This window comes from Mandrillus leucophaeus, unplaced genomic scaffold, assembly GCF_000951045.1.
Source record: "Mandrillus leucophaeus isolate KB7577 unplaced genomic scaffold, Mleu.le_1.0 Scaffold1, whole genome shotgun sequence".
Taxonomy (NCBI): Eukaryota; Metazoa; Chordata; class Mammalia; order Primates; family Cercopithecidae; genus Mandrillus; species Mandrillus leucophaeus.
The window spans coordinates 14,491,137-14,503,657 of record NW_012098097.1 but is presented as its reverse complement, the minus strand read 5'-3'; the positions used below and the strand labels follow the sequence as shown (position 1 = coordinate 14,503,657).

The following is a 12,521-nucleotide window of genomic DNA, read 5'->3' as shown; positions in this document are numbered from 1 at the left end:
AATACAAAATTAGCCGGGCGTGGAGGCGGGCGCCTGTAATCTCAGCTACCTGGGAGGTTGAGGCAGGAGAATCGCTTGAAAGCAGGAGGCAGAGGTTGCAGTGAGCCAAGATCACGCCATTGCACTCTAGCCTGGGCAACGAGAGCGAAACTCCACCTCAAAACAAAAACAAAAAACTGGCATCCGAAATATGGAAAGAACTCTTAAAACTCACTCAGCAACAAGAAAAACAACCTGATTCTTAAAATGGGCAAAAAACCTGAAGAGATACCTCATCGAAGAAGATATAATACAGCAAATAAAAACATGCAAAGATGCCCAATTTCACATCATTATGAAATTGAAAATGGAATAACAATAAGATCCTCCTACATACCCACCAGAATGGCTAAAATCCAAACACTGATAACATCAAATGCTGTGAGAACATGGAGCAACAGAAACTCTCGTTCAGTGCTGGCGGGAATGCAAAACAGTACAGACATGTTGGAAGACAGCTGCGCAGTGCCTTATAAAGCTAAGCATACTCCAACCGGACCATCTAGCAAACACATTCCCAGGTATTTACCCAAATGAATGGAAAGCTTATATCCATACAAAAACTTGCACACATGTTCATAATAGCTTTATTCCTAATTGTCAGAAGTTCAGAGTAACCAAAACGCCCTTGAATAGGAAAACGGATAAAGAAGCAGTGTTGCATTCACACCTAGAGTATTGCTCAGTAATTGTAAAAAATGAGCTATCAAGCCACAAAAAGACATGGAGGAGTCTGAAGTGTGTATTACTGAGTCAAAGAAGCCAGTATGAAGACGCTATGTACTATATGATTCCAACTATAGGACATTTCGGAAAAGACCAAATTCTAGGGGAGAGAAGATAAGGGGGAGCAGAGAGGACTTTCAGGACACCACTACTCTGTGTGGCAACATAACCATGGGTGCAGGACATCACACATTCAGCAAAATCTGCAGCGTGTACATCACCAGGAGTGAGCCCAGGTGTAAACTATGGACATCATTAATTATAAAGCATCATTACTGGTTTATCAATTGTAAAAAACACAGCAAACCAAAGCAAGATATTAACACTAGAGGAAAATGAGGGGGAGGAAGTATATAACTCAATAAACTTGCTCAATTTTTCTGTAAAATTAAAACTGCTCTAGAAAAACGAGGTCTATTATTCTAAAAAAGATTGCCAGGCATGGTGGCTCACACCTGTAATCCCAGCACTTTGGGAGGCCAAGGCAGGCAGATCACTGAGGTCAGGAGTTGGAGATGAGCCTGGCCAGCATGGTGAAACCCCGTCTCCACTGAAAATACAAATATTAGCCAGGCGTGGTGGCGGGTGCCTGTAATCCCAGCTACTCGGGAGACTGAGGCAGAAGAATTGCTTGAATCCAGGAAATGGAGGTTGCAGTGAGCCAAGATCATGCCACTGCACTCCAGCCTTGGCGACAGTGGGAGACTTAGCTTCAAAAAGAAAAAAAAAAAAAAGATTGATGTATAACTATATGCTAACTTCCCAAAAGAAGACAAACTTTTTAAAAAGTCACTAAAAAAGTCAATGTCATAAAATGAAAGGCAAGAGGAACTAAAAAGGCATGAGGAACAGATGCAGTGCATGAACATTAATCAGATTCTGGGTCCACAACAAAATCAACAAGTAAAAAAATGCCTACTAATTTAGTGCACATTTTGCAAACGCTTGGGAAAATATGAACATGGACTCTACAGTAAATGACATAGAACTGATGTGCCATTTCTTGAGCAATTTGATGGTACTGTGGTGATACAGAAAGCCATCTTCGTTCTTAGTGTCAGGATGTCTGCATCTTTCAAATGGTTCGGGGACAAAAAAAAGTGTCAAAGTGGCAACAGGGGAACAGGAGAAAGGTATTCATCCTACTGCTCCTTCCATCCTCTGGAGGGTCAACAATGGTAAAAGTCAGGTCTGAAAAGACTGATAAAGGTACATCAACTCCTCGTAAGAATAACCAACAAGAAAAGAGAGAGGGCACAAACACCCAGCACCAAGAGCAACGGAAGGCACCTCACTCACAGGTACCCCGATACTGGTGAGTTTCTAAAGGGGTGTTGTGAGCCAGTTTATGTCAACACATCGGGAAGCTTAGTAGAAACAGACAAGGTCCTACAGAAGTCAGTTGACAAAGCTAACAGGAAAACCCTTTAACCATGAAAGAAGCTAGATCAGTAGTCAAAAACCCTCCACAAACAAAGGAACACCCCAGAGAGCTTTCTTTGTAAGTTCCACAACATTCAGACAACAAATACTTCAAATACCACAAAAACTATTTCAGTATATATACAAAGAATGAACTTCCTCAACTTATTTTTTAAGGCCACAGTTACTGATCACTCTGCCTAGGCAAGGACAGCAAGAGAAAAAAATCCCCGGCCAATCTCATGAACACAGATTTAATATATGAAACAAAATGGCTGCAAACGGAATAAGCCGTGCATGAAACGGATCGTTCATCGTAACACAGGTTACCCCAAAAAGAAAGGTGTGTGTAACAGGAGACGGTCAGACAATATCATTCAACGTAGCACGAGCCTAAGGGAGAAAAGCCCTGTGACCACCTTAACACACACATACAAATAACCAAGGGAGGCAAATCAACATCTAGTCATGGTTTTTAAAAAACCAAATCAAGAATTGAACTTTCTTAATTGGATAATGGTGATTGTTTTTGTTTTACAAAAAGCCTGGGGCAAACATCTTACACTGAACACAGGAGATCCCCCACCCTGCCCCGCGCCCCTCCACCCAGTCCCCACTTCACTCCACTGAAGGCATCGGCCAGCACAGCAAGACGAGAACAAAGAAAAAGCACAACTGAGAGTGGGGCGCAGTGGCTCACGCTGTAATCCCAACACTTTGGGAGGCCGAGGCGGGAGGATTACTTGGACTCAAGAGTTCAAGATCAGCCTGGGCAACATGGTGAGACCCTGACTCTATAAAAAATACAAAAATTAGCCAGGTGTGGTGGTGCACACCTGTAGTCCCAGCTACTTGGGAGGCTGAGGTGGGAGGAACGCTTCAGCCCAGGAGGCAGAGTTTGCAGTGAGTCATGATCATGCCACTGTACTCTGGCCTGGGTGACAGAGTGAGATCCTGTTTCAAAAAAAAAAAGTTTGGTTCTGTAAGTTACCAGAAGTGGAAGAAGAGGGAAGAGGGAAGAGGGAGAAGAGGAGGAGGAAGAAGAAGGAGGAGGAGGAGGAGGAGGAGGAGGAGGAGGAGGAAGAAGAAGAAGAAGAAGAATCATCACATCATAATTCAGAGAAGAGAGACACAATTCACAAAAATCATTACTGTCTGGAATACAAAGAATTCCCTCACACCGACAGGAAAGGGCAAGCCACTGCAGAGAGAAGTGGACAGCACATGGGTGCTTCGTGCAGCAGGGAGCCGGCAGGCGGACACAGGGTGCTCGACCTTAATGGTTATCAGAGGAAACCAGAGCACACCACAGTCTATCATTAGAAAAACCTGTGACACACCCAGTGCGGGAGAGAAAGCTGGGCAGCTGAAACACCCACGCGGTTTACAGCAGAAACAAGATGGGAACCAGCCCAGTGCCCATCTGCAGGGAAGGCACTGAGAAGGGTGGGGTCCCGACAGGGGACAGCGAATGTGGGAAAAGGCAGGGCTGCAGGCCCCTGGGGTCGGGGGCATGAACCTGCAGAGCCTCCAACGGAGTGAGCAAAGCGCACTGCGGAAGAGCGCGCCAGCGTCTGCCCAGCACAGCAGCAGCGAGCTCCCGGATTCGCTGTGCCTGAGAACCAGCACACTGGGGGCTCCACAGAGGAGCGCCAGGGAAGGACAAACTCAAATTCACTGTGCCAGGTGCCACTGGGGAAGGGAGGGAAAGGAGAGACTGCAGCTGAGAAAGACACGCCAAGGGCCTGTGGTGCATGCCTGCTGGTTCATTACATCCCGCTTCTGTAAATTCTACTTCCTTCACAATGACCGCTTCGAATTTACCCAATATTGAACGAAAGGAATTAAAATCAAGCTGGTGTCCAGATACACACGGGGAGAGATGGCACTGCCCTACGGGAGGAGCTGCGTGGACACCTTTCTAACTTCCGAGGCTGGCTACTCCTCGGTGTCCAGGGTTGGAAGCCTTCCTTGAGGTCTCTGCTCTGGGCCCACACGGCATCACCACCTGTGCCGAATGTAGCCACGAACATGGGATGGTGGGCGGGAACTGAGAGTTCAGTGTGTGAAGAAACGGAGTCCGAGTCCTCACTATGATGGCAGAAGGCGGTGTCCACACTAAGGAGGCAGAGGCCCAGGAGGCTGACAGCACAACCGAAACCAGAAGTCGGGTTTGCTGGATTCCAAATCAGTGCCCCCACAGACACACTCAGGCACATATGGGGCACCACAGCCTCCAAGAACTGCTTTTCGTGCATCACGTGGAGTGTGGTGAGACCTACAGCTGGCTGCTCTTGGACGGACCAAGGTTCCCACCCTGGAGGATGAGGATGACAGTCAGCACCCACCACCCACCACCCACAGCAGCAGCTACAGAAGGGGAGCGAGCGCTTCATCTGGTCCTGGGCGACGGAATTGCAAAAGGCTGGTGATTCTGACCTTGGGGAGGGAAGCCCGGAGGCTGCACCTGCAGGGCAGCTTGGAATTAGCCCTTTAGAATATATAACACATTTAAGAAAATCACTGATGCTTAAAGAAAGATTCTAACGAAATTGAGAAATTGTGCAATTTTTCAAACTAGGAGGCAGACACTCCCGAGGTCTGTCCTCGGAGAATACAAACAACTGCTGTTCTGACAGAGGGAATGGAACCCACACGCGCCATGCTTCAAGGCAGGCGTTCCATGAACATGTTCTGCCACAGAAACAGCTCCCTCCTTGTGCCTGATTACCTGGCCCGTTCAGTTACTGCACTTGCGTTTGGTGAAACACAGTAAACATCGATGGCTTAACAGAAGCTACGGATGGGCAGGACCTGCTGCCGACCACCACAGTTGGCATGGCTTCTGGCAGAAACGGGAAGTTGGAAGGCATACCCACCTTGTTGAAGACCCAGACCTCCCCGTTCACTGTGGGCCGGGGCACCCCGTGGCCATTGTAGTGAAAGAGGACTCGCTCCTCCTTGGCGTTGCGACGTAGGGACGTGCAGAGCTTCTTGACTTCATCCACAGTTGGGTCAAGGCTCTGCTTGTACCGGGCCTGTTGCAGGAGAAGAAATGAAGAAATTTACCATGGACTCCAGGGAATGCCTGGAACTCATCCCCTACTCTTTCCTTTGGGTTTGCAGTTAATAGCTGTGTGGTCCTGGACATATGGCTCAGTTTCTCCCTCTATAAAATCGGATAATGCCAGGCACCATGGCTCACACCGAAAATCCCAGCAGCTTAGGAGGCCAAGGTGGCAGAACTGGTTGAGCCCAGGAGCTCAAGATCAGCCTGGGCAACAGAGTGAGACCCCATCTCTACAATTAAAAAAAAAAAAAGAGCCAGGTGTGGTGGCCCACACCTGTAGTCCCAGCTGAGGTGGAAGGATCACTTAAGCCCAGGAGGTTGAGCTTGCGTTGAGCCACGACCGCATCATTGTACTCCAGCCTGAGTGACAGCGTGAGGCTGTCTCAAAAAACAAATCAAAATACTAGATAAGAACTGCCACACATGATGGTTATAAATATTCATTCAACAAACATTGAGAACTACTAGGAACATCAATGAGATAAACAAGTAATGCCTGTCACATGGCAACACCAAGTCAGACACAACCGCCACTGGGGTACCAAGTGTTTCTCCGAAGTATGGGGTCCTTCTGAAAACATCTGGAGCATGGAAGAGAGAATTTGCTCAAATGAAGGAACCTGCATTGTACACATGGCAGCAATGGCAGAAGAGTGAAGAGACTGAGTCAGGAACTGCCCTGCTGAAAGCTCCCCCCTCCGCCTCCTGCCTGGGCCCTTCCGGATGCCTGTGAAGAATTCCCTGAATTAGCAGAACCTAAAGCTGACATAGAACTATCAATAGCCTTGATATATACAAATAATAAACAGAGGACATCATGGCAAAGAAAACCCCATCTAGAAAGCCACAGAGCAGACTGAACGCATAGGAATAAGTTCAACATGAAATGTGCAAAACATAGACATGGAAATTTTTCAGAAATCTCCTAGAAAAACACAAGTAGACGCGAACAAATGGGAAGATGCTCCCTGCTTGCATTAACATTCTTAAGACGTCAGCTCTCGCTCGCTTAGTTCACAAATTCAATGCATTCCCAATAAATACCCCAAGGAGCTATTTCATGGAGTTTAACAAGCTGCTACTGAAGGTCACATGGAAAAACAAACAGGCAAGAAGGGCCAGAAAATCATGAGGGCGACCTGGCCTTGCCAGACACCGCAGGCTCCTCTAGGGCCTCTCGTTAAGACAGCGAGACTAGGGGCACGGAGACCAGCAGCCCAGGGAACTCACACACAAAGCACAGAATCAGACCCACGTACACATGACTTGGCTTTCTTGAGAACAGTGTCTACATAGTCCTAATGCTATGAGTGCTGATTTTATTTTAGTAAACACTGTGCCAACTTCCAGAGAACCTGAGTGAGGAGGGCAGGCCAGGGAGCAGACAGACCTGGCTGGGTGGCAGGATGCTGGAAAATGGGCACAGGCAGCACAAGGAGCTACTCCAGTTCCGTCAGGCTCTTTGTCTGCAAAGCACTTCTCGTGGTGAACTCCCAACAAAAAAAAACTGACAGAGCAAATCTACGACCTTCTAGGGCGGGTGAAGGGAACAGCGGGTGTGTAAGCGCCGGGGCCACACCGGGCAGTCAGGGAAGATGCCCTGAGCTGACGAGTCAGTGCAAAGCAGCGCCAACATATGCCACTAAAACAGACAGCTAAAAGGGTTTGCCTCTGGGTGGGGATTATGTTTTTAAAAAGTGATGTGTATGTTCATCACTTTGATAAACTTTTAAAATTTTATTTTAAACACAACTAAAATAAGTAAGGCCAATGCCACGATCATCACTTGAAGAAAAATGCCATTAAGTGTTTGGAACGTGCAGGGGACGCTGCGTTTGAAGGAAGGCCTGGGCTCCCGCTGTGCCCAGGCTGGGCACACAGATGCACAGGAAGCACCTGCTGATGTGACTGAGAAAGGAAGCAGAGAGGACATGCCCTGAGGAGGGCACACCATTCATGCTTAAGAAAGGTTCCCCTGCCGGACACGGGGGCTCACACCTGGAATCCCAGCATTTCGGAGGCCAAGGTGGGAGGATCATTTGAGGCCAGGAGTTCAAGACCAGCCTGGGCAACATAGTGAGACCTCCTCGTCTCTATGAAAAAATAAAAATAAAGAAAATAAAGAAAGGTTCCTTGGCATTTCCAGAGAAAAAGAGTTAGATGTGAGGAAAACAAGGCCCAATTCCTGTAACATAGATTCTCTGTTGTGTATGATACATAGATCCTCTGTTGTGTATGATACATAGATCCTCTGTTGTATATGATACACATTTGGTGTCACCTAATTATATACATTAAAACTCTAATTTATGACAACATAAAACCTCTTGGTATTCTAGACCTTATACTTTGGAAGTCGTCAGTAGATGTATGAATATCTTTAGGATGATGAGATTTAAGAATTTTTCTGGGTTCCCCCAATTTTTTTGTACCTGCAAGCAAAGCCCATTAGAGAACCAAAAGCTAGTCCAAGGCTAGCAACCCTGTGTCACTGCAGGACAGTGCGGAGTGCTGGTCTGAGGCGGGGTTAGGGCAGCAGAGTGGTCTCCCCTCTCAGTGTCTCCTCCCTCAGGACCAGAATGCTGCTCGAAAAATAGAGTCATGAAGGAGACTTGAGAGAGAGCTAACCAACTCATAAGGCGGGATCTTCAAGTCCGTTTTCATCTATGAAGGATGTACATTGACACCCACAGCGGGCTCTGCCGGGATGGGGCTGGCCCGCAGGGAGCCCGGGGCCACGGGGAAGGAGGAAGGGCTCAGAGAAGCACGGAGCATGACGGGAGGGGTGTTGATGCGTGGCCTGGGAGGCAGAGTGTCACCTGCTCCTGTAGGTGGGCATCACTGGCCCACAGGGGGCCCCAGCCATGCGGTGGCCAATCTGACCCACATGTTCTGGAGGAGCCTGTTCAATGCCCAGCTCTCCTACAAAATTCCTTCTTGAACCCCTTCAGCAGGAAATAATTTTTTCTTTTTCTGATTTAACTTACACTGCTCACTATATATTCATGTGCAGCTATCTCAATTCTATGTAGACGGTAAATCCTGTGGGGGTCAGCACTGCTCACCCACATGTCTGCCTTTCTGTTCAAGGCACAAGTTTTATGTCCCTTCCCCCAGGCTTACAACATACTCGGTTACCAGCAACTAATTGCTGAGTGATACTCAGATTTTTACTGACAGTAATTACAATAACTAATAAATCCATTTGTAGTAAGGAAACTGATAGGCTCCTGCCTGAGGTTGAAGTGGTGTAAGTGACTGTCAACATAATACCAGAAAGTATGTGTGTACGAACAGCTGCATCCAGGTGCTGGGTACCCAAGGCGTCTGTGACGTCATCCTTTCTGCTTTGCTACCTGAGATTCTGCATACTAAGACTTAAGAAAATGGTGGACACATTGTGGATTCATCACTGATCAACTGTTTGTGTTGTTGGTGAGACAGAACCAGTCCACTGAGTCTTAATGTTCTAAATACATGAATTTGGGTTGATCCCATACAACAAGTCGAGGGCAGCTGATAAATGAAAGTGCAGTTCTGGGGAAAAGAAGGAAACATTTTATTCAGCTGTCACGACCTTGGCTACATGCCCTCCGAAACCACATCCACTCAAGTGAGTATATTTTAAATTAGAAAATAAGTCTGAAGTAGAGAGAGTTAGACATTCTGTCTTCAAACGGGTAGGTAGAAAGAATGGCAGACACATAGGACGGGGTCAGTCTGGGGAGATGGCTTTGAATCAGCGTGGAGCAACAGTCCCATCTCGCCCACGTCTCTCCAAACCCAACAAAAAAGGTCCTGGAGAGGACTTGGTTTACCTGCTCCTTCAACCCAAACGCCTCAGCTGTAAGACCTGCATAAACACAAAATTTAGGTTTTTCTCTGAATCAGAGGTGTGACAATGGCCAGTCTAAGCAGCAGGCCACATCCCATTTTGGTCTGGGCCTTTATGTAGCTTAAAACAAATACCTATGCATTTTTAATGAAAGTGCTTTTTAAAGAGTGTCCTGGCTAAGTTGGTAGAAACAATTAGAGGGTCTATGCATTTTCCCACCTCCAGGGATGCTTTAAGGCAGCTCAAGTAGGGAAGAGCAAAAATGGAGAGGTAGGACTCAAAAAAAAAAAAAAGTTTCATGGATGCTAAAGGAGTATCTCCTTGAATCCTCCTGGGTCTCACACACGAGGTGGAACGGGTGTTCCCGGCTCATGTTCGCAGTCCGGCCAGCGGAAGTGAGCCATCTGAGCGCACTTTAATCAGGAATGTCCACTGATGCTGACTTCCGACCCCTTCTCCAGGGTCTGGGGTGGGAGTGGGGGTGGGGTGCGGGGCTGGGGGTGGTGAACACCTGCCTTTTTTCATGCATATTAAAACCACTTTCCCTTAATGAACACAGGATATGTTTTTCAGAGTCACAAAGACTTCTAAAGTAATGGGCTGCAGATACAGATGAGGAAAGAACATATGCGGGGCTTGCCAAACTGTGAGGCAATCAGAAGGGTGGAAAAAGGGCTGTAAACTAAACTCGAGATTTCAGGGAGTCTCCTAATTCCACGTACCCTCCCTGCTTTCTGGCTGCTAAGGCTACAGAAATCCCCTGTGCAAAGTGGTGAAGAAAAAAGGCACAGAAAGATAAGGCACCCGAAAATAAGAACAAGCCATGGTGCTGATTTCCGCATCTGTCTCCCTGGAGCACCAGCCATCGATGTGCAAGGGCTGGGTTCACCGGAGGCCCACAGATCGCTGGGAGATGTTCTAGTGAAATTGCATCAATGTGCAGGGGCTGGGTTCACCGGAGGCCCACAGATCGCTGGGAGATGTTCTAGTGAAATTGCATTGATCTGCAGGGGCTGGGTTCATCGGAGGCCCACAGATCGCTGGGAGATGTTCTAGTAAAATTGTCAAGTGCCTCCTGCTCCCCGTCTCCATCTCACTTATTACATGACTGCTGTAGCAGTTTTTCTCAATTCTACTCTCCTCAACACAGCCATCGAACTAGGATTGCTGAAGCCACAGCTTCACAGGAAAATCATTCACTGTCTCCTGAGACTGCTCCTGAACGGGAGTGCTGCTCTTCCACACCACACAGAAGGCCACGGGGTAGAGATTATTCAGAGACATCAATAAAATTAAGGATTCGTTATTTCTGACCTTGACTCTATGAAGGTCTTATCCCGTGGGGCTGCGAAAAATGAATTTCGCTTCATTTTCTGACCTATTGCGTAGAGAAGGCACATTAGCGGACTAGCATGAAAGGCGCCACAGATATTAATAATACGCCTCCTGGGGCTTCATGGGAATTAATTAATATTTTTAAGGGCTTTGAAATGAGAAACACTAAATTAAATGTCACCACATCGTGTTAAGGTTTTGTTTCACAACTAGAATGCCAGGGATAATGGCTGTGTGGTTTGAGAGACAGGAGAGGCACGGGAGCATCTGATTATCTCGGGGCGGGGAGTTATGACCATTTCCGCTGGGCATATAAAATGACAAAGCAAGTCTCTAAAATACAGCCTATTGTGCTAGGCATTTTTCCTGAAATGCCAAATCTCAAAGTGCAAGAAAATATATGCACGGGAATTTTGGAGGATGCGATACCAGAAGATAATAAAATAATGAACAACCAAAGAAAAGAGAAGAGAAGAGAAGAGAAGAGAAGAGAAGAGAAGAGAAGAAAAGAAAAGAAAAGAAAAGAAAAGAAAAGAATGGGTCCTTGGCTTAATGAAGGAAAATGCAGCTCCAAATTTCATTTCCTTCTCAGTGACGGGCTCTTGTCCTAAAATGACACCTGGTAACTTTATATGCTAATAAGGCCTAAGAAATGCTACTGCAATCAGATTCTGCATTTTCCAAGTAGAACTTGGTTGCTGCTGGAGCTCCTTCTCATGTAAGTGCAGACTTCAGACCCTGGAGAGCCCTGAGCGTGAGGGACTCTGCTCCCAGCGGCCCTGGTGGCAGCGTGGTCCTGCCAGAAGCTCTGGTGGGGCTGCACAAACTGCCACTGTTGTGGATCAAGGACAGCCACGGCCACCTGGGAAGAGGAGGGGCTCAAGGGCTCTACTTGGTGGGTCTTCTCTTCTGACAAAATCCCACCAAGGGGAGCCCTGTGCTGCTGGGGCCGGCTGGCCATAGACATCTGTAGAGTTTCTAACAAAGACACTGGTGTCGTACTGGGCTGGGTCTGTGAGTACAAATGATGGCACTGCCATCCTCCCGTCCTACAGCAATGAACAGCAGGTCAAGTTTAGATCCAACAAACTGAAATGCCTGCGACACTCTCAGAACTGTCCTGGACGAACAAATGTCATTTCAGGACTCAGGCCAGTTCTGGCCCCGTCTGGGGTCTCGTGAAAGTTTCAACCTACCCCTCTCCTTTCCAAGTAGGATGCAAAGATTTCCAGGGAAACGTTGGTAGGAGGGACCTTCAGGTGGACCTGACCCTCTTCCCTGCCCGGCATTTCCCTTTCTTCCCTGCCTGGCATTTCCCTGGAAGGCCTCCCCTCCTATAGCCCTTGTTTACCCTCACCCTTAAGGGTGTTAGGATGAAAAACAAGTAAAATAGAGAAAAACAAAACAAGAGCCAAAAAGAGTGATGGCAAACGTTACCTTTCGGTTCATATGGAATGAGCAGCATGGTCTCTGTGGAGTAAATAGCAAGAATATATAACCTATGCCCTTTCCCATGATTCCACCTCAGTGCAGCCAGGTGGAGCCACTGAGGACACAGCGACTTCACCGCATTTGTTCCCAGATGGGAAGCAATCCATCAGTGTGTCTGAGGCCTTCCAGCAGAGAGGAAGTGTCCGGTGCACACCTTCTGTGGCTTCCCTCCTAAACTTGCTCCCGTCTCTCCTCAATCCATATGGATGGGGTCACTAACCATTTGGACAACAGAAACCCGAGAATCACCCAGCTGGACAACAGAAACCCAAGAATCACCCTTGACACTTTCTTGTCTTTTACCCTTTCCATTTTTATGTCATCAATCATTGCATCCTGTTGAGCCTACCTGTTCAATCCTGACTGAGTCCATCCACCTCTTTCTATCCCCACTATCAATACCCAGGCCCAGCCACTACCAAACCACCACCACCACCATCATCTCTACCATCACCATCACCATCATCACCTCCACCGCCATCAGCACCACCACTATCTCTACCATCACCACCATCACTACCACCAGCACCCAACACCATCATTATCTTCATCAACACTACCACCATCACCACCACCACCTATTTCTTAGATTATTGCAGTAAC

The 12,521-nt window shown here is 47.4% G+C and overlaps 1 protein-coding gene across 1 annotated transcript in view; it reads right to left on the bottom strand.

The window, feature by feature from the left end:
• The window catches only part of RPTOR (regulatory associated protein of MTOR, complex 1), a 448,104-nt gene that overhangs the window by 266,436 nt on the left and 169,147 nt on the right, over nucleotides 1-12,521 (bottom strand). Inside the window, exon 4 of the mRNA XM_011967646.1 lies at nucleotides 5,067-5,225. Within this exon, the coding sequence (XP_011823036.1) occupies nucleotides 5,067-5,225 (159 nt within the window). The remainder of the gene's footprint in view (nucleotides 1-5,066; nucleotides 5,226-12,521) is intronic.